The sequence below is a fragment of the Rhincodon typus genome, chromosome 8, assembly GCF_021869965.1.
Source record: "Rhincodon typus isolate 14 chromosome 8, sRhiTyp1.1, whole genome shotgun sequence".
Lineage (NCBI taxonomy): Eukaryota > Metazoa > Chordata > Chondrichthyes > Orectolobiformes > Rhincodontidae > Rhincodon > Rhincodon typus.
Window position 1 is genome coordinate 40,797,822 of NC_063339.1, and position 23,147 is coordinate 40,820,968.

The window sequence follows — 23,147 nt, forward strand, 5'->3', positions numbered from 1 at the left end:
AGCAGCTGGCTCTTCTACAGCTCTGAAAATGCCCACATTTTCAGCTAAACCATTTCTGACACCATGTTTCAACTGGTCACTTGTCATTGCTCCTGCAGACTGCATACTTACAGCAGAGGTAGAGTTGTATTACTACAGCAAGCCAGCTGGTATATTTAATATAATTGCATTTCTTCAGCTACAGTGGATGTTGTTTCCAAGTTACAGGACTCAATCAACAGCAACTCCCCATTTACCTGGTTTCTCTTTTTGGTGATGCTGAATTGTTTGTAAGGATGGCCCATCACCAATAGTGTCACCCCATTCCTACATTTCGACCTTCCTTATAGTAAAAATGGTTACAGACAGCCCCTTACATTTCTCCTTGAGATTACGCTGATAATGTATGGAGAATCCCCATCCATTTTTGCCTTGAAGGGCCCTTCTTGTAATAAGTAATAACAAGCCCTACTATTTGTAATAGAATCTGGTCAAAACAGTGACCACTGACATTCTTTTACTTGGGATCCTATTAAAATGATTAAATATTATTAAAAGGAGAATAGAAGAGAAAAATGAGTATCATGTTGGGCTCGTGCTCGTGAGATTCGTCGTGAAAGGTTTCCCATTTATGCAATGATTCCCATTTCGCCCTGCTGGGCAAAACAACCATGTACCCTTGGTTTCGGGAAAGCTTCCGTTTACAAAGCTTTACACGTCTCCTTGTTTAACTCTGGGATGTACGTGCCGTCACATACATCCTCAATCTACCTTGGGGTCCTTATCGTAATAGTACTGCTGGGTGCGTATCCAGCGGCCCACCAGATGGTCACGCACGATGTGTGCTAGCGCGAAGTAATAATCCCTCATGGTAGCCACATTACGGTCTTTCACCAGGGTGAAGTGCAGGTGCCGATTAAATCCTAACTTTAATCCCGAAACATTTTCCATGCCGACCAAACCACCTAAACCACGAATAGTGATCTGTTTCTTTCTCTCGCTTGCTAAAACTTGCTTAGCCATTTTGCTGCTCAAGTGGCCAACTGCGCGAGCTCTTTCCGTTGGACCGTTTTCTTCAAACTGCATCTCTCGGCCCCACCCCTTTATGCTACACCCAATCAACTCAAAGCGCATTCTGACTTCACCCAATCACCACAGCTCCAGTTGCTAGTTCTTTCTACAATTCCTCTCCTGTTTGAGCTCCTCTGCCTATGTAGCTCATTTTGAAGAAGAAAAAGAAATCAGTTTCGCCTACTTTTCCAAACTTTTTTGATATTCTTTTTCTTTGACGTTCGAGATCAGGTTTGTGATCTTCCCTGCATTCTCTCCATGGTTTAATTATTTACTTTTAGACTTTTGACTGAAACATTACTCAAGACAGCCTGAACGTGGTTTGTCATGCCATTTTCAAATTATATCAAACTGTTCATTTAAAGAAAATCATTCACAGGATGGCTTGAAAAATATTCATAGTACAGAGGATTACTGGCTGGACGTCTTAAAACGCATAAAGGTGAATAAATCCCCAGGACCTGATCGGACGCATCCCAGAACTTTGTGGGAAGCTTGGGAAGTGATTGCTGGGTCCCGAGCTGAGACAATTGTATAGCCATGGGTGAGATGCTGGAAGACTAGAGGGTGGCTAATGTGGTGCCATTATTTAAGAAAGGTGGTAAGGAAAAGCCAGGGAAGAGTAGAACGGTGAGCCTGAAGTCAGTGATTGGCAAGTTGCTGGAGGGGATTTTGAGGGACAAGATTTGCATGCATTTGGAAAGACAAGGACTGATTAGGAATAGTCAACATGGCTTTGTGCATGTATATCATATCTCACTAACTTGACTGAGTTTTTTGAAGTTATAAAGAAGATTGATGAAGGCAGAGCGGTGGATGTTGTCTATATGGACTTCAGCAAGGTGTTCAACAAGGTTCAGCATTGTAGATCAGTTAGCAAGGTTAAATCACATGGAATCCAGAGGGAACTAGCCATTTGGATACAAAATTGGCTTGAAGGTAGGAGACAGAGGGTGGTGGTGGAGGGTTGTTTTTTGGACTGGAGGCCTGTGACCAGCAGTGTGTTGCAAGGACTGGTGCTGGGTCTACTGCTTTTCATCATTTATATAAATGATTTGATTGTGAATATAGGAAGAATGGTTACTAAGTTTTCAGATGACACAAAAATTGGTGGTGTAGTGGACAGTAAAGAAGGCTATCTTAGAATACAATGGGATCTTGATCAGGTGTGCTGATTGGTTGAGGAATGGCAGAAGGAATTTAATTTTGGTAAATGTGAGGTGTTGCATTTTGGTAAGGCAAATCAGGGCAGGACTTATACACTTCACGGTAGGCAGCTTGCAGCTGTGGTCCTAGGTAGATAGGGTACTGAAGAAGGTATTTGATACACTTGCCTTAATTGGTCAGTGCATTGAGTATAGGAGTTAGGATGTTGTGTTGCAGCTGCACAGGACATTGGTTAGGCCACTCTTGGGATACTGCATTGAATTCTGGTCTCCCTGCAATAGGAAAGATGTTAAACTGCAGAAAGATTCACAAGGATGTTGCTGGGGTTGGAGGGTTTGAGCTATAGGGAGAGGCTGAATAGCCTGGTGCGATTTTCCCTGGAGCGTCAGAGGCTGAGGGGTATCCTTATAGAGGTTTATAATATCATGAGGGGCAATGGATAGGGCGAATAGCCAAGGTCTTTTTCCCATGGTAAGGATGTCCAAAATTAATAGGCATAGGTTTAAGGTGAAAGGGGAAAGGAATAAAAGAGACCTAAGGAGCAACAAAGTGGTGCATGTATGAAATGAGCTGCCAGAGGAAATGGTGGAGGCCGGTAACATTACAACATTTAAAAGGCTCATCTGGAAGGGTTTAGAGGGATATAGGCCAAATGCTGTCAAATGGGACTAAATTAATTTTGGTTATCTGGTCGGCATAGACAAATTGGACCAGAGGGGTCTGTTTCCGTGCTGTACGCCTCTATGATTCCATGTGAGCATAAAAGGCTAGGTCAGCACTTTTTGCACATCCGTAATTGCCCTTGAGAAGGTAGTCTGAGCTCTGTTCTTGAATCACTGCAGTCTATGTGCTGTAGGTAGTCCCACAATATCATTAGGGAAGGAGTTCCAGGCATTTGACAGGCAACAGTGAAGGAATGGCAATATATTTCCAAGTCAGGATGGTGAGTGATATTTTAGAATTAGAATTAGAATATCCTTTATTGTCATGTGTTCTCAAGTAAAGAAGTACAGGAGTACAGTGAAAAGTCTATAGTGCCACCTCTTATGGTGCCATCTTAGGTACAAAGTACCTAGGTACAAATCTTAGACACAAAAAGAGGAACAAAAAAGATAAGTAGTTGCATTACTTTACAGTGATTCATAGTATGATTTGGAAATAAGACATAGTTAAAAGGATAAACATTACAGTCAGATAAACACATTTCAATTAAACATTACATTGCAGTAGCTCAGCGCAGGGGCTTCCACGTGTGGTCTGACCGCCTGCACCAGACCCCAGTCCAACAACCATCCCCACTCCACTCCAAGCCCCGAGTCCGCTCCGCATCGGCTCTCAGCTGCTTCAGGGTAAAATTTCTCTAGGACTCGCTTCCCCTCTCTGGGACACAATTCCCCATGTTGGCTTCTGCTCCAGGACTGCTTCCTGGTGCGGGTCTCCACTCTGGGACTGCTTCCCCTTGCTGGCCTTAGAGTGGAACTTGCAGGTGGTAGTATTTCCATGTATCTGCTGCCCTTGTCCTTCTAGATGGTAGTGGTCACAGGTTTACAAAGTGTTGTGTAAGGAGCCTTGATGAATGTTTCCAATGCATCTTTTTGGTAGCTCACACTGTTGCTACTGAGTGGGTGGTGGAGGGAGTGAATGTTTGTGGCTGTGGTGTCAATCAAGCAGATTGCTTTGTCCTGAATAATGTCAAGATTTGTGAGTATTATTGTAGCTGCACTCATCCAGGCAAGTGGGGAATATTCCATCACATTTCTGACTTAAGCCTCTAGATGGCAGACAGGATTTGGGAGTCAGAAGTTGAGAAACACGTTGCAAGATTCCTAGCCTCTGACCTGTGCTTGTAGCCACAGTACGTATGCGACTAAATCAAAACAGAAATTGCTGAAGAATCTTAGCAGGTCTGGCATCACCTGTGGAAAGAAAGCAAAATCAATGTTTCAGGTCTCGTGACCCTTCTTCATAATGGTGGCATATATGCTGAAGACAGGGGCTGAGGGGGAAGGAGTAAATGATAGGTGGAGATGGAGCCCAGAAAGAAAGAATAGCAATTAGGCAGACAAAGTGATGGATAATGGTGAGCCGGGGAAAAAGAAAAGCTGGTAATAGGGACTTGTAATGGGTGAAAATGGGTTGACTGTGACAAAAACAGCCCATGTGATGATGACCAGAGGTGTGGAGATGGGTAAAGAACATGGAAGGAGGGGTTCAGGCTCTAAAATTATCAAACTCGATATTGAGACTTGCAGGCTGCAGGTCCTGAAATGGAAAATGTGATGCTGGGTAGCATATATGCTGAAGACTTATATGACCAGTCCAGTTCAGTTTCTAGTCATTGGCAAATACTAGGATATTGATATAGGGGGTATCAGTGATGGCGATGCTTTTGAAAGTCAAGGGGTGATGATCAGATTCTTTTTGGCTGGAGATGGTCATTGCCTGGTACTTGACTGGCACACAAATGTTATATGCCGTTTGTCAGCCCAAGCCTGGATGTGTTCATCCAGCTCCACACTGTGTTATCATTATCTCGATCATGTTGCATTTGGGCATGGACTACATCAGTATCTGAGGAGCTCCGAACATTGTGTAGTCATCAGCAAACTTCCCGCTTCTGAACTTATGATGGAGCTGGTTCCAGTAAATATGAACTGGGTGCAGTGATCACTCACTGACAATAAAATTGTTGTTGGTCAAAAGCTTCAGTTTGTTCCCTGAGCTTATGTCTTTTCTTTCTTTGCTTTTGCTGTTGCTGAATAAAACAGAATGATTTGAATCACTTGAAGGCTTTCCTGTATGTTATGGTCCTACACTGAACAATAAGAAGATATTGGACACTGGGGAAGTAGTAGCACTCCTTTTCACGGGATTCTAAGATAGAATGAGGCTAAGTTCGGGTAAGCTGTATTGCTCAGTTCTTAAATAGTAATAAATGTCTAAATGTGAACGTATCTGTGCAATAATGTTTTAACTATGTTTCCTGAGAAGCATTCGTTTTTGATTACCCTCCTACTACCTACATGTGAAGGGCAGCTTTGGAGGGACAGCGCTTGACTAGGTGCACAACCAGGCTTTAAAGATGGTGTGAAGCCAGGGATCCTGGGATGTCCCAGCAGTGGTAAGTATTTCTGCCTAAAGTGAGTGGGACAACCCAAAAAGTGGGATGCCTTAGGGGTGTGATGCATTGGTAAGAAGCATGACTAAACCTGCTAGGCGGCACGGAAAGAAACCCATCATGAAAGTTGCCAAAATTGACACTAGCCGATTGCTGGCAAAATTCAGCCTGCAGTCTTTGTTCAGAGTCTCCTCAGCCTTATATCACTGAAATCAGAATCATCATATAGTAAGTTACAATGGAGAAATTATATTCTACTTTAATATAAAGTGCAGCACATTACAGAACCACTATGCTGTGCTGTTTCACTGTAGAACATAGAACATTACAGCGCAGTACAGGCCCTTCGTCCCTCGATGTTGCACCGACCTGTGAAACCAATCTGAAGCCCATCTAACCTAAACTATTCCATTGTCGTCCATATGTTTATCCAATGACCATTTAAATGCCCTTAAATTTGGCGAGTCTACTACTTTTGCAGGCAGGGCATTCCACACCCTTACTACTCTCTGAGTAAAGAACCTACCTCTGACATCTGTCCTATATCTATCACCCCTCAATTTAAAGCTACGTTCCCTCGTGCTAGCCATCACCATCCGAGGAAAAAGGCTCCCACTGTCCACCCTATCTAATCCTCTGATCATCTTGTATGTCTCTATTAAGTCACCTCTTAACCTTCTTCTCTCTAACGAAAACAGCCTCAAGTCCCTCAGCCTTTCCTCATAAGGCCTTCCCTCCATACCAGGCAACATCCTGGTAAATCTCCTCTGCACCCTTTCCAATGCTTCCACATCCTTCCTATAATGCGGTGACCAGAACTGTACGCAATACTCCAAGTGCGGCCGCACCAGAGTTTTGTACAGCTGCAACATCACCTCATGGCTCCGAAACTCGATCCCTCTACCAATAAAACCTAACACACCGTACGCCTTCTTAACAACGCTATCAACCTGGGTGGCAACTTTCAGTGAGAAATGACTGATGGTACTTTTAATATTGTGGTGTCATACTACCTCAAGTAATATTTCAACTACCCTAAAAATAAACTTTATTTTTAATTTATTTCCCTATTTAGGATTAGATTATTGAGCAAAGTAAGAGAACGTATTGTATCAGACATAATAATCATGCATGAACTGCCCAACAGCATGCGCTGTAGTGATGAAGGGCTAGTGCCCCTACGTTTGGGCCAGAGGTCCAGGTCCAATTCACACTTGCTCTGAAGGTTTGAGAAAATATCTCATGAACTTCATATGGAATAGGCTTGATAATTCACCATGCTCTTTGCTCACTAAACTTTATTTTCTTCGAAACACATTCATTCTGGATTTAAACTGTTACTGTTACCTTTATCATATCACTTGAACATTAGTACTACACAACAAAAACCCATAAAACTTGTACATATGTAGTGTCTTTGACAATCTCAATTTGCTGTTATTCGAAAGAACATTCCCCTCAACGCTAAGTTGCAGTGTTAGCGCAGATTTTGGGCTTAAGAGTCTGAAGTGGAACTTGAATACAATCTTCTGAGTTAGGGTAGAATGCTGCTACTAAGTAACAACAAACATCACTGTGTCCTCAGTTAACATCTGCCCTTGAATTGTTCACTTTCTCCAAATGGTTTTGAAATTCACCATGATCAACAAGTGATTAACTAGCCCTTTTGTGACAACAATCTGTTATAGCTAATTTAAGTACAGTTTGCTGATCCAAGTCTCAGGACTTTTATGCTACACCCAACCAAAGGTCAAGAATTTAGCTTCTCAAGAGACAGACTTAGTTATGGAACTGCTATGCTCAAGATAAGCACCAAAAACCTGCGCTTCACCTTACACAAGAAAACTCACCCAAAGGGACATACCTATTAACCCTATATTGAAGATGGAGAAGAAAGTTGTTCATCCCAAATGAAATGTAGATGATTAGAAAGGATAATCCTTTGGCCATCTGTTTCTAAGGAGTTGATGAAAAGAAAACAATCTGCAATTGTCAACCCTGTTTATTGCCAAATAATTTAATACCCTTTCCTCCAGCAGGAAGAATTCAGCTTTCTAATGCTACAACCACCACAATTAAAGGGCTGATTATATGTGCTATAATTTTTGATATAGTGTTAAACTGTGGCTCATTTGCATTTTATTTGGATTTTTAAAAAAATGCACAATAACTTGTATTTATGTTGCAATGTAATAAAATGTCCCTGAGTGTTTCAAAGATCTTTAGCTAAGGAACTATACAGCTTGTGTTATGGTTAGTATTTTCTTTGTTAATCAACACCCCCACAATCAGATCACCTTCACAACCCTGGCTGCTTGTGGGGACTTATGAGAAAACTCCTGAGTTCTGAGGAAGGGTCACCGGACCCGAAACGTTAACTCTGTTTTCTCCTCCACAGATGCTGCCAGACTGCTGAGCTTTTCCAGCAACTTTGTTTTTGTTCCTGATTTATAGCATCTGCAGTTCTTTTGGTTTTTATGAGAAAATTGAATTTTGCTTCCAGGTAAATGAAAGTATTTGTGGCTATCTTGTGTGTATCTTGATGCTTCTCAAAGGCATCAACTGTTGTTTGTTTCACAGATACTGTAAGCTATCCAGAATGTTGCCAAGATGCCATTGTTAGCAGAGATCCTGAATTTGATTTAAACTGATCATCTCTGATACCATCTAAGTCCCTCTAAGAAAACTAATGATACATCAAGTGAACTTTCCTTTCCACTGCCCTTCTGGCAGCATAGTACAGTTGATATATTGCTCAATACTTATTTTGTGTTGATTGCAAAAAAGACGACTTGCAACCTGGTCCATTGTACATGTTGTAGATCAGCTAGAGTGTCAGGATTACCAAGGAAACTGAAGTTACTGTATATTAATAATCCCAAATTTTCCAGCTGTTGCAAATTGAAATGTACCATTATTTTTGTCACTTATTGTTTTCACCCCAGGACCACAACCATAGTAGACATCATCATGTCATTTTTCCTCTCGATGAACTGCCATACTCTCTTTCTACAATTTCCTAGCTGTTGAAAGAAGTGCAGTTAGTCATTCATTTCACCTAGTCCGATTATTGCAACAGCTCCCCCTATTAAATCCCCATAATTACTACCACCATACCAGATGATCTGACTTGAAGTGATGCACCAAGAAACAAATCATGTTAGTTATAGCCTCCGATTGGGATATATTTTTCGGTGACCCAAGTCTTACCTGTTTCAGTATATGAATGATCACAGTAGAGTTAAAAATCAGTGGCATCTTGGCCCATAATAGACCAACAAGGAGATTGCACTTTCTCACCTAAATACTTCCATGGATATCTGTTCACACATAACTCACACAATAAGACACTAATTTTCCCCTTCCCGCTTAATCTAAACTCAAGGTCCAGGAATAGTCTCAAACCCCCAACCACCAATATATAGAGTTACCATAATACACAAAGCTATGCATGTACAAGAATGGAAGAATAAAGATATTGAAGTTCCAGTTAAGAATAAAAAAGAATCATATATTAAATATAGACAACTGGGATCAACTGAATCTCTTGAAGAGTATAAAGAGTATAGGGGCATTCTTAAGAAGGAAATCAAGAAGGCAAAGAGGAGATATGAGATAACCTTGGCAGATAAGTTTTAAGATAATCCAAAAAGATTTAACAAATGCATTAACAGCAAGAGAGCAACTAGAGAGAGTGTAGGATCTCTTAAAGATCAATAAGATTGTCTTTAAGTTGAACCTGAGGAGATGGGAGAGATAGTAAATGAATATTTCACATCAGTTTTTACTATTGAGAAAGAAATGGAAGCTAGAGGACTCAGGAAAGTAAAAATTGATGTTTTGAAAACAGTTCACATTATAGAATAGGGAAGTGCTGGAGGTCTTAGAAAACAAAGTTGATAAATCTTCAGGATCTTATCAAGTGTATGCTAGGACATTGTGGGAAGTTGGGGAGGAAATTGTGGGGCCCGGAGCAAGCTGGAAACTTGTAGACCTATGAGTCTGACATCGGTAAGTTGTTGGTAATTCTGAAAGATAGGATTTACATGCATTTGGAGAGGGAAGCATTGATTAGGGATAATCAGCATGGTGGTTTGTGAGGAAAATCATCTCTGACAAACTTGATTGAGTGTTTTTTTAATGAAGTAACTGAAGAGATTGATGAGCAGTTGACATTGTTTACTTGGACATTAGTAAAGCCTTTGGCAAGATTCCACATGGTAGACTAATTAACAAAGTCAGATCACATGGGGTTCAGGATAAGGTTGCCAACTGGATACAAAATTGGCTTGATGGTAGGAGACAGAGGCTGGTGATGGTGGAGGGTTGATTTTCGGACTGGAGGCCTGTGTCCAGTGGTGTTCCGCAGGGATTGGTTCAGGGTCCTGTTTTGTTTGTCATTTATATAAATGATTTGGATGAGAATATAGGAGGCATGGTTAGTAAGTTTACAGATGACACAAAAATTGGTGAATTTGGTGACAGTGAAGATGGTTATCTAAGATTAAACAGAGATCTTGATCAATTGGGTCAGTGGGCTAAGGAGTGGCAGATGTACTTTAATTTAGATAAATGTGAGGTGTTGCATTTTGGTAATACAAACAAGGACAGTACTTATACAATTAGTGGTAGGGCCCTGCTGATGTTGTAGATCAGAGAGACATATGGGTTCAGGTACATAATTTTTTGAAATCTTGGTCACAGGTAGACAGGGTGGTAAGAAAGAGTTAGCACGCTTGCCTTCATTGCTCAAACATTTGAGTATAGTAGTTGGGACGTCATGTTGAGGTTGTACAGGTCATTGGTCAAGGCCTCTTCTGGAGCAGGATGTTGCTGAGAATGGAGGGTTTCAGATATAAAAATAACCTAGAAAGGCTGGGACTTTCACTGGAACATAGAAGGTTGAGGGGTGACCTTATTGAGGTTTATAACATCATGAGGGGAATAGATAAGGTGAATGAGAAGGGTCTTTTCCCTAAGGTGGGAGATTTCAAAACTAGAGGGCATTTTTTTAAGGTGAGAGGTGAAAGATTTAAAAAGGACATGAGGGGCAACATTTTTACACAGAGAGTGGTTCATGTGTGGAATTAATTGCCAGGGAAAGTGATGGATGTAGGTACAGTTACAATGTTTAAAAGAAATTTAGATAAGTTCACAAATGACAAAAGTTTGGAGGAATATGGACCAAGGCACAGGCAGGTGGGACTAGTTTAGTTTGGGAACATGATGGGCATGGACTGGTCAGACCAAAGGATCAGTTTCCATGTTGTATAACTCTATCTGAATGCAAACATAATGCAAACTGTGTGGAGGGTCGGTAAGGTGAGCTTTTTTTCCTTTATCTTTATTTCTTGGCAGTCTAGAGCAGAGGGGATGGAAGCTAGGGAAGTTGCATGCTCCTCTTGTAGGATTTGAGAGGTAAGGGTCACCACTAGTGTCCCTGCTGACTTCACCTGCCAGAAGTGCACCCAACTCCAGCTCCTCACAGACCGCGTTAGGAAACTGGAGCTGAAGCTGGATGAACTCCGGGAGGCTGAGGAGGTGATAGGAGTTATAGGAAGATAGTCACACCCAAGTTACAGATAAAGGTAGCTGGGTGACCATCAGGAGATGGAAAGGGAATAGGCAGACAGTGCAGGGATCCCCTGTGGCCTTTCCCCTCAATAATAAGTATACCACTTTGGATACTGTTGGGGGGGACAACCTACCAGGGGAAAGCCATAGCGACCAGGTCTCTGGCACTGAGCCTGGCTCTGTGGCTCAGAAGGAATGGGGGAGAATAGGAGAGCGATAGTGATAGGAGATTCACTAGTTAGGGAACAGACAGGAGATTTTGTGGTCGCGAACAAGACTCCCAGATGGTATGTTGCCTCCCTGGTGCCGGGGTCAAGGATGTCTCGGATCAAGTCAACAGGATTGTTAAGGGGGAGGGTGAGCAGCCAGAAGTCGTGGTACACATCGGTACCAATGACATAACTAGGAAAAGGGATGAGGACCTGAAAAGTGAATAAAGGGAGTTAGGTTGGAAGCTAAAAGGCAGGATGAGCAAAGTAGTAATCTCTGGATTAGGAATAGAGGCTAGGAATACAGAGCGAGTGCAGCTGAACACATGGCTACAGAGTTGGTGTAGGAGGGGGAGCTTTAGATATGTGGACCATTGGGATACCTTCTGGGGAAGGTGGGACCTGTACAAGAAGGAACAGTTGCACCTGAACTGGAGGGGCACCAATATCCTGGGTGGGAGGTTTGCTAGAGTTCTTCGGGAGGGTTTAAGCTATTTGGCGGGGGGATGGGAACTGAAGCTATGGATCAGAGGATGGGGTAGCTGGTGTACAGGCAGATACAGCATGTCTGTAAGGAAGGATAGACAGTTGATAGGGCAAAGTTGCAGTCAGTCTGACGGTTGAAGTGTGTCTATTTTAACGCAAGAAGTGTCAGGAATAAGGGTGATGAACTTACAGCATGGATCAGTACTTGGAGCTACGATGTTGTGGCCATTACGGAGACTTGGATATCACAGGGGCAGGAATGGTTGATGGATGTTCCGGGGTTTAGATGTTTCAAAAGAAGTAGAGAGGGGGTTAAAAGAGGTGGGGAAGTGGCATTGCTAATCAGGGATGGTATCACAGCTGCAGAAAGAGAGTTCGTCGAAGAGGGTTTGTCTACTGAGTCAATATGGATGGAAGTCAGAAACAGGAAAGGAGCAGTCACTTTATTGGGAGTTTTCTATAGACCCCCCAGTAGCAACAGAGACACTGAGGAACAGATTGGGAGGCACATTTTGGAAAGGTGCAGAAGTAATAGGGTTGTTGTCATGGGTGACTTCAACTTCCCTAATATTGACTGGAACCTCCTAAGTGCAAATAGTTTGGATGGAACAGATTTTGTCAGGTGTGTCCATGAAGGATTTCTGATTCAATATGTAGATAGGTCGACTAGAGGGGAGGCCGTATTGGATTTGGTGCTTGGCAACGAACCAGGCCAGGTGTCAGATCTCACGATGGGAGAGCATTTCGGTGACAGTGATCACAACTCCCTGAACTTTACTATAGACATGGAGAGGGATAGGAGCAGACAGTATGGGAAAGTATTTAATTGGGAGAGGGGTAATTACAATGCTATTAGGCAGGAACAGCGGAGTATAAATTGGGAAGGGATGTTCTCAGGGAAATGCACAACAGAAATGTGGAGGTTGTTTAGGGAGCACTTGCTATGAGTACTGGATAGGTTTGTCCCACTGAGGCAAGGAAGGGATGGTAAGGTGAAGGAACCTTGGATGACAAGATATGTGAAACATCTAGTCAAGAGGAAGAAGGAAGCTTACTTAAGGTTGAGGAAGCAAGGATTGGACAGGGCTCTAGAGGGTTACAAGGAGGGAACTAAAGAATGGACTTAGGAGAGGTAGACGGGGGCATGAAAAAGCCTTGGTGGGTAGGATTAAGGATAACCCCAAGGCATTCTGTACTTAAATGAAATAAAATGATGATGGTCAGTGTGAGGGTAGGGCTGATCAGGGATAGCGGAGGGAACTTGTGCCTGGAGTTGGAGGAGGTAGGGGAGGTCCTTAATTAATACTTCACTTCAGTATTCACCAGTGAGAGGGACCTTGTCGTTTGTGAGGACAGGCTGATTGCTCGAACGGGTTGATGTTCGGAAGACGGATGTGCTAGAAATTTTGAAAAACATGAGGATAGATAAGTCCCCTGGGCCAGACAGGATATACCCAAGGTTACGATGGGATGTGAGGGAAGAGATTGCTGCGCCTTTGGTGATGATCTTTGCATCCTCACCGTCCACTGGTGTTGTACCAGATGACTGGAGGGTGGCAAATGTTATTCCCTTGTTCAAGAAAGGGAATAGGGATAATCCTGGAATTACAGACCAGTCAGTCTTACTTCTGTGGTGGGCAAATTATTGGAGAGGATTCTGAGAGATAGTATTTATGATTATTTGGAAAAATATAGTTTGATTAGAAATAGTCAGAATGGCCTTGTGAGGGGCTAGTCATGCCTCACAAGCCTTATTGAATTCTTTGAGGATGTGACAAAGCACATTGATGAAGGTAGAGCAGTGGATGTGTTGTATATGGATTTTAGCAAGACATTTGATAACGTTCCTCATGGTAGGCTCATTCAAAAAGTGAGGAGGCATGGGATTCAGGGAAATTTGACTGTCCAATAGAAGACAAAGGGTGGTAGTAGATGGAAAGTATTTAGCCTGGAGCTCAGTGACCAGTGGTGTTCCACAGGGGTCTGTTTTGGGACCTCTGCTCTTTGTGATCTTTATAAATGACTTGGATAAGGAAGTGGAAGGGTGGGTTAGTAAGTTTGCCAATGACACGAAGGTTGGTGGAGTTGTGGATAGTGCGGAGGGCTATTGCAGGTCTTATGTGGACAGGTTGAGGGAGCTAAGGGCTTTTCTCATTAGAGCGAAGAAGGATGAGTGGTGACTTGATAGAGGAGTACAAGATGATGAACGGCATAGATAGAGTGGATAGCCAGAGATTTTTTTCCCAGGGTGGAAATGACTATCACGAGGGGGCATAATTTTAAGGTGATTGGAGGAAGGTATAGGGGAGATATCAGAGGTAGGTTCTTTACACAGAGAGTGGTGGGTGCGTGGAATGCACTGCCAGTGGTGGTAATAGAGTCAGATACATTAGGGACATTTAAGCGACCCTTGGATAGGCACATGGATGATAGTAAAATGAAGGGTTTACATTAGGGACATTTAAGTGACTCTTGGATAGGTACATGGATGATGGGTTTGCAGGTTAGTTTGATCTTAGAGTAGGATAATAGGTCAGCACAACATCGTGGGCTGAAGGGCCTGTACTGTGCTGTACTGTTCTATGTTCTAAGTTCAAACTGCCCATACATCACAGTCTAAGGAAGGGTAAACTTTGCTGATCAATACAAACACAAGTAATTTAAAATGAATTAGTACAAACAACAAGCTGTACTATTATATCTTAACATGTTCTGATTGTGGTCACAGGTTGTAGAATTTACAGTAGACATATATTTGGTTAAAGTAGATAGCTTGTATTCACTGGAGTTCCATTTTCTAACCTTTCTTGTTGTTCTTTTTCTCTTCTCTTTCCCCCAGGTTCATAAGGGTAATCCATTATACACAAAGTAGACATGTTGGCTTCAATCTTACATTTTTTTGGATAAGACCGAGTTGTGTCGAGTTTTCCGGGGGTTTGTTGCTGTGAAACCAGCAAGTTCACTCATTGTATCTTGCCAGACTCATCTCATTAATAACTTAGCACCCCATGGCATCTCTCAAGTCTGATTTCCTCCCCATCTTACCATGCACTGGTCCAAGATCAACTTGCCAGTCAGCAGATATCTCAGAATTCTGGCATCCCATATGGCTGCACCATCTTTAAAAAAACTGTTGTACACCTGGACAAGCACTGTCAGTCTGGAGCTGCACGGTTATTGACATTTGTTTCAGAAATGAAAGACAGGAAAAAAATCAGCACTCTGCTTTGTGGGCAGGATTCAGAAGGTCCTACTGGATGGAACAATACACAAACAGGACTTCCTCTTCCCCCGGACGAGCAGTGAAAGCCGTGATACTAGACCATGCCAGCCTAGTTGGAGGTTGAGACCCAGGTTAAAGCACTCTCAGGCATCTGGAGAAATGCCAAGCACAATAGGAACAAGGTCAATGTCGTTCTCCAGTCTGCTAATGTAAGTTCCACCACCTTCCCTCATATTCACTCTAGCTCTGTTGCTGCACGCACCTCCCACCAAGGCTCATGCTTCACCATGCTCACTGTTGTCTGCAAAGATCTTCCCTTCTCACTCACCCTAAGCCCTGACACCACTGATCCTGCCTACTCATTTGCCCAAGACACCTTTCCACCTGCATTAATAGTTGTGGCTGTGCCACCCACTTTCATCTCTTGTAATACCTGCCTCTCTCTCAATCCATGATAGCAGCCACAACACGGTAGAAAGAGCCAAGATGGGTGGTGTGCTTCCTGTCATTCAACTCCTCACCATTTACGAGAAAAGGATCCTGATTCTGACTACCCGAAGCAGGGCCTGGACTGATATTGGAAGCTGCCTTTGACTTACTTTGTGGAACACCCTCAGCAAAGTCTATTTTTGTTTCTTATATCCAGAAGTGCTCTCACACAAGTGAACATTCTTTTCCCACCACCAAATTCCTGAGTGAAATCTATTCCCTTGATTTAACTGAGGCTGATTGACAACGGTGACAAGTTTCCTAGCTTTGTGTCTGTGCTAAATGGCACAGCGAGGCAACAGTAACATGAGCCTGGTATCTGTGGCTGAGGGATTGATGTACAAATAAAAGCAATGCAATGCAAGGCAAGGATGTCTTCAGAATCCATATAGGCCCAGAATGGGTAAGTGCTAAGATAGCCCACTCCAGTCTATGAGCTGAGTGTATCTCTGAGCACAAAGTGACCTTGCTGTGGCATTACAATGATAGTTGCCAGTGCAGCTCAAGGTGCATCATTGAACATCCTGTAAGCGGATTGGAAATGTAAATTTAGTGCTCTCAGAGTCTGTCACATCAGATGCCAGTGCCTGTGCTCCTGGATTGTGTGTGGCAAATGCCCATGGAATACGTCCTCAGACACTGGTGCTCTGTGTCCAACATGGAGGTTATTCGGAACCAGCGGTGAGTTGAATCTGACAGGTACACACTCTGGTTTCCTTGTCAGGATTTTCCAATGTTGAGCTTATTTGATGAGTTTGGTAGGATAGGAGGCTGAAAATTAATGAGGTGAATTGAGCTATTGTAAAGCAATAATCACTTTCAATTGGCAAATTTCTACTGCCTAGTAAGAATCTCATCTCGCTGTTGTGAAAAGCAAAAAATCAGCACAAGTTGGTCCCAAAGTTCAAATGGCCCTCGCTGCACTTTGTCACCCAGTTCTGTCAAGCATCTTGCTATAGTCTACATTGTTCAGACCTCTGTAGGATCATGCCGATGAATTAACTCTGTGAATTATTGATGTTTGTTCAATTTTACTCCAACTAACTTTTGGAAAGGAAAAGACTCTTTAAATGTACAAAAATATGACTTTTTAAAAACATTATGTACCTTACATCCGAAATGCAGCTTTGCAATTTAAATGGAATGGCACAAGAACTTATAAAAGTTTATTTGAACAGCAAACATTAGCAATTTCATCATTATCTACAACAGTAAGCAACATAATCAGCTTGCTGTATGGTCATGGGCTCCATATTACAATATACTACAAATCTAACAAACTTGATGAGCACTATATTGGCCACCAATATCATCACTACGATAAGTGAGAAATTTGTGGTCCAGCCACTTCAAACTGCTGAACTACAGACTGATGTTGCTCAGCAACAGTATCAGTGAACTTTAGTGATGATCTTAAATGAACCAGCATAAATGTACTGAGCAAATAAATTAGGTCAAAATTCCAGAATTTGGCAATGTATCAAAGATGAACAAATATAACATTCAAAATTATATCAAACACTAAAGTTTCACATAGTCAGTTTCTTTTAATTACCACAGTTTTTAATGAATTGATGCTATGACCTCATGTATTTATTTTAAATTCTTGCCCTCCTACAAATAGCTCAAGATTGGCACATGAAGGATTTTAGCAACTAAACTCATCACCATTTTGTTTAGAAAGTCTTTCAAGACAGATAAAAATTAACTACTTAAAATTGTAACATGCAGCATGCATATGTCATCAACACTTTGATACAAGACTGATTATAATCAAAGTTAAGGTTCTGAAGGTTAAACACAGTGTTGCATTGTCCTTTTAAATTGATGCCTGGTTGTTTGAATTACCAACAAGTTTAATTGCACCTTTAAAGACTCACTCACGAACACTATTGGTGAGGATTTGGAATTTTCTGAGCAGATGAGTTGATTATTTCTTTTAAAAGAAGATGTAATGCAAATCAGCCACTATTGTTCGTACAAAATTATAAAGGAAGTCCAGGCTTGTAACTAACTAGGAGAATGAGCATGAATGAAGCTTGGTATCATCTGAACCCTGAGATTAGAATATTTGAAAAAGGCATTGTCATAAGCACAACAGAGTGTAAGACACTTTACGGGAGGATGCAATGGCAGTCAGAAATATAATGTCTTTTCATTATCAGATGTCTACTCAATGACAATAAGAATTTGATTAAATTTAAAGTCTGAAAACAACATTGTAAACTTTATGCTGTAGCAGATAGGGTACACTTCTGCTGCATTGCTGTTAGTGGCCAACCTTGTATAATATGCCATACAATATTAACATCAAAAAATGCTGCTTCAGAAACTAGGTCCGTCTGAGTTTCTCATCAAACAGTCATAATTTTTACAGTCGATCCTTATTATAGCACTTATTCATACCATGAGCAGTCTGATGACAGACCGTAATTCACAATGAGCCAGGCTTGTAGATTAGTCACATTTGTGTGGACCCTCACAAAAGCTAAAGATTAGTTGGAAAAATGAGAATTTGTGGCTTATTTCTGCTGCCTTCGAAATGTTGGGCAGAATTATACTTTGTTTTGACAAGTGCAAGTCATGTTGCATTTGATAGAAAAAGACTTGCCATAAGGCTGGGTGAGTTTTCTTGCTGTACCTTATCAAACTCGCCACTTTAATTGCTGACCCAATGGAGAGTATCAAATTATATCTCTGTCCCATCTTACCACGCCCCATTCCCAGAAGAACTCGCTACTCACTGAAAATCCATCATAAGACATGCATCCCTTATGGCTGTGTGATCTTTAAGTACCCACAGTGCATCTGAAATAGTAGCAGTACTAAAATATAGACATTCGCCAGGTGGTCAATGTGCTTCATTGAGCACTGCCTCTAACCAATGGCTGTGATGCCTCATGCCTTCTTACTTTAGAGCTGCAACCAATGTGTCGAGCACATTAGCCGAGAGGCCATCATCTCCCCTAGAGGAGGCTGGGGTATGATACTGTTCAGGATGTGAGGAAACATTGGCAAGGCTGCCCACTGCTCCCTCCCAGCCCCCCATCAGCAGCGACACTAAAACATTGGTGGGCTTAATAGGTGAAAGGAGTGTGGGTTGGAAGCTGCTTAAGACCTCACAGCGACAGTTGCACAGAGAGAAACACCCTAGGCCACTGACACTCAAGCAGTGCTGGCAGTCAATCACCTGCTCAGCCCATGGCAGGAGGAGATCCTGTGGTCCTGTCGTTGAGGGACTTCATGGACATGTTCAGAAATAATTAAAATCAGGAGGCAGGTATTCAGGCGCTATGGAGTTACTATTGCTCTTACAGAGAAAATGGACTGACCATGATCGCTCACTGAATCTCAAAGGCAGAGACTCAATCTGTAAAACCGACCCCGTGGGATGCCTGTCTGTGGTGATGGCTGGGACAGGTGTGGAAAGCTGCTATTAACTAACTATTCCATAGCCTCCCTGACTAATGGGTGCCCCCAAGGAGTTGGGTGCAGACCACTCTCTGAAAAACTTTCGGACATGTCCCAATGCTTGCTGCAAATGCCTCGAGTTTGGTGTGAATGCTGTTGCCACATGGTACAAATGGTAGCTGGATGTTGCTCACTGACATACGAGATGTAGCAGATGCCCTTAACTGAGCACTGCTTACAGCGTGGTGACCTGCCTGGTTTTGTGACAGTGCCAATTTCCATCACAAGGCATGACAGGCTAAGGTTTCCATGCTGTAGGCATGCTGGCAGGCACCAGGTGAATGTGAACTGAGAGCGAAAGGGAGCAGTCCTGGTTTGCAACCAATTCATACTGTCAACCAGGTATCTCTCCCTTTGTGGCTACTGTGTACCCTGCTTCACAAGTCTTGGATTGCAGGATGCAATATAAGAGCGTTTCATTGATACCAAGATGGTGCCAATGGCTCCCTGAAAGTTGGGTTCTAGTGCCATTGGTGAAAAGGGTGCAAGTGGCTGTTGCTCGTGGGTTGTGCTCTGCACTGCAGTTCGATTGTGGACAATGTGGAAGTCACTTGGAGCAAGTAGCAAGTTGAACACTCTAGGTAACCACTCAGATTTCTCTGTTGAGTTTTCCTGAAAGCCAATTTGTGTTGCATATTTGGTAAGATTGCAACCTGTGGCAAGATGGGCTGTTAGCAAGCAATAGAAAGTATTAATTAGGAACATGTTCTTGTGCGAGAATCCCACCACATCCTTTCAGCAAAGCAGGGTAGTTGACTTAAGATGATGTCAAAGTTGAGACAACTATCTCACCTGTCTGCCACACATCTCACTTCAGTTGCTTATTAACACTACAGGTAGACTTTAGTATTTTCATTTAGGAAAGGCAGTTTCTCATTAGGGTGGTAAATTGTTACTTTCTGTTTCTTTTTTCTCAAGGTCTAATACAGATAAATATTATGATTTATACAATGAATGAAAGTAGTGTTTTAAGTGGTGCTTTTAATTTTATAAATTATCCCAAGGCACTTTAGAAATAGTCATAATAAAAAATTGATGTGCACTTAGGGAGAATTTGGATCGGTATTAAAACTTTCTCAAAACTCATTTATGTTTTATGGATCTAGGAAAAGATTTTAAAGAAAATACATTATGCCTATTATTTCTGCTTTTGTTTGTATAGATGATTAGAGTTGGAAGATTAGATTATTGAAGATGGAAGAGATTAGAGATAGGTAGAATAAGGCAATGAAGGGATTTTAAATAAATTGTATGGAACCATGGTGCCAATGCAAAGTAGCAAGAATGGGGTTGACGACATTGTGGGGAAGAATTGATGTAGTTTTAAGTGCCTTGAAGGACATTGTTTCTGGAAGGTGCAAGAGCCAAGAAGAATTAAAACGCTGGAGGTACACAAATATTTTATCTTGGGGAGGAAGCTGAGGTAGGAATGGAGTAGTTAGTTGAGCCAATGTTGCAGAAGTGTGGGTGACTGGTTATAAGAATATAGAAGGATGGTTAAAGATCAGTTCAAATCGTACAGTGTCGAGCGTACAAATGCCCTGGTTCAGTTCTAGCATGACAGAAATTGTAAAAGAATCATGACTAAAGAGTGTAGTTCAATGTAACACACCAAAATAATGGCCTTTGTCTCCCTCAGGTTGAATTAGAAGAAGGGAACTCATTCAGATGTCAATGTTTGACATTTGATCTAGTAGCACCGGCACTCAGAGTCAACAAAAGTAGCAGAGGTAAAAGCTTGTGCTCAGCCTGGCAAGTCTGAACTGTGATATTCTGGGTTACCTAATTGAGCAATTATCCTCCTTGATGAGGGATCCTTTCCTAACCCAACTTCTCTCCAAACTGTACAGCTTGAACTTTGGTTACCGGCTTACACTTGGAATTATTTGTGAATACACCACAACCAAACTAAATATTGTATTCCAAGGTATAGTGTAACTAATGCCTCGGTGTAATCTTCACTTTTCGTTGTGCCAAATATTCAAGAACTTCCAATTGTGATCCAATTGTAATTCTTTGCTCACAATATAATTTGTGGTATGTTTAAAATGTAATGTTAATTCTTTTGCTAATGGACTTGAAAGAGTAGATGCTGGGAGAATGTTTCTTCTGATTTGTGTCAAATTAGGGTGTCACAGTTTCGGAATAATGAGGTGGCTATTCAGGATTGCAGTTTGGAGAAATTTGTTCACTGAAAGAGTTGTGAATCTTTATAATTCTGTACCTCTGAGAGCTGTGGATACTTAATCATTGAGTATATCCAAAGCAGAAATCAAAAGACTTTTGGGTACAAAGTGAATCTAGGAATATGGAATTGTGTAAAATGTTGGAATTGAGGTAGATGATCAACTAAAAGTTTACTGTGTGACCAAGAGGTCCAAAGAACTACTGCTTGTATTTTTACATACCAAAATTCTGTGTCATATACTTTATTCATATTATAGTCTGTTCAATGAGACGGATCTCAGTGGAAATACTATTTTTGATAGAAATACTAAATGTATGTTTATCCACAAAAATATATTGTAAAATGTTTGACTCAAGGGATTCCCAGTTTGGTCCAAAATTCTGATTTTTTTTATAAAATGCTTTCAAGTTTGATTTGTTTTTCCAGGAGCAACTCTTAAAATTATGTCAAAAATAATAAGAAAGCAGTAAAGTCAAAGGATGGCAACTAATTTTCACTAATCAGATATTCTACTTACTCCTAATTAATAGCATATTACAAGAACATTTTTACGTAGAAAATTAAAATTTAAGTTATTTGTTGGGACTGTTAAATATGCCAGAGATTGCAGCGTTATGATTTAAAAGGGCATTTCAGATGTTTGATTTAAAGGATTCTAGTATTGTATACAAAACATGAACGTTCCTAGAGACTAATGATTTCCCATTTTATTGTGGTCCTGGTTTAAAACATGTATCCAAAACACGTGAGAAGGTATTATCTTGCAGAAAATTTAAGTAATTCTAAATCAAAAATACAAACATGCCTTCATACCTATTTTCAAGTTTAAATTGCATTAACTGAGCCTAGAATATTGATGCTTCAGCTTTCCAAAAAAGGAATGAAAGACAGGAAGCAAAAAATACCAGTAAGAACTTATAAAAAAAAGGGAAATTTAATGCAGACTAAGTGCCAAATACTGCATTTTGAGTGGAAGAATAAGTAGAGACAATCTAATCAGAATGGTACAATTTACAGGTCATAAGAATCAGAGACGTGGCTGTTTATTTGCACAAAGCCTTGAAAGACGCAGGACAAGTTGATAAAGCACAAAATATCCTAGGTAGGGGTAGAGGGCACAAAAACTAGTAAGTGCATGCTAACTTTACAAATTATTGCTTAGGTTTCAGTTGGATTATTGGCTCTGATTTGCGTTTCTAGATTGGGAGCAGAGACAGAATTCCTGGCTCCACAAACCCAACCTTTAAATATGGTTGCCCGCACTTTTGGTGCACAGTAGTGGACTTCTCACCTTTTTCATCATTGGATAAATATGAAAGCGCTTCCCCTTCAGAGATAGCAGTCTGACCATGGCCTCATCCTCATTTATTTGGATCTTCCGCTCCACCATGTTGTGCTGAATGCAGCATACAACAGTTACTTGTGAACCACTGCAGAGGCATATTGGAGAGCTACTCCTGAGTGATCAAGGCACCCAAGTCTCATTTCTAGAATGCCAATAGTCACTCTTTCCTGTTTGTGGTGAAACTGCTGGTGTTCAGTTGCACTTTGCATCAGATTGTGGGTTCCTAAAAGATATCATCAGGCAAGATCTTAGGAAATCACCTTTGTCCCCTGAAAACTAATCCCGATCTGCATTAGTCACTGAATGTTATGGGGGAGTTGAGAATTATTTCATATAAAGGAGTCATGGAAGCATGTGCATATGTGAACAAATACATTGTTGTGGTTGCAAGGCCTTTATTGCAACATGAGTGCAAATCAATAAAATTCTGCATCTGGGGTAAAAACTACACTTGGATCTCTGATTTTGGATGGCCAAATCCAAAAAGAAATTAATATACTACCTGACATGAGCAAACAGGGCATACATCATATCCTTTGTGCTGCTGATTGGGAAATATGAGCCAGGTCATCTGCTATGCTCTGGAAAGTGCCTATAGCACAGAACTGTATTGAGACTGTAGCTTCACAGCCACTGTCAGGGCATGGTGGTCAGAGGATTGTGGTTTCAGTTGGTGCTGCAATATGCAACAATCTCTCTCAGCTCTATCCAAGCCTCCTCTAGTGTAGATTTTCTGTCAGATTAAAATAGGACATTATACACCTGTAGACTCTCCCCACAGGATAGAACTTGATTGCCCTCCTTCTCCTAGTTCTCAGAAGGTTGCT

The 23,147-nt window shown here is 41.5% G+C and overlaps 1 protein-coding gene and 1 long non-coding RNA gene across 6 annotated transcripts in view; one reads left to right on the forward strand and one right to left on the reverse strand.

Moving 5' to 3' along the window:
• The window catches only part of pygl (phosphorylase, glycogen, liver), a 126,027-nt gene extending 124,980 nt beyond the window's left edge, over nt 1–1,047 (reverse strand). For all 3 annotated transcript variants that reach the window (XM_048600214.1, XM_048600216.1, XM_048600215.1), the window contains exon 1: nt 751–1,047. In XM_048600214.1, the coding sequence (XP_048456171.1) occupies nt 751–1,002 (252 nt within the window). In that variant the 5' untranslated portion in view covers nt 1,003–1,047. The remainder of the gene's footprint in view (nt 1–750) is intronic.
• A 101-nt stretch (nt 1,048–1,148) lies between these two features.
• Nucleotides 1,149–16,460, forward strand: LOC125483726. 3 transcript variants are annotated; one of them, XR_007262671.1, is made up of 4 exons: nt 1,149–1,281; nt 4,986–5,117; nt 5,209–5,338; nt 14,444–16,460. It is a non-coding gene; the product is annotated as an uncharacterized LOC125483726 (long non-coding RNA). The 3 variants fall into 3 exon arrangements; XR_007262672.1 differs by lacking the exon at nt 5,209–5,338 and having other exon boundaries at nt 14,444–15,036; nt 15,286–16,460; XR_007262670.1 differs by lacking the exon at nt 5,209–5,338.
• The last annotated feature ends 6,687 nt before the right edge of the window (nt 16,461–23,147 follow it).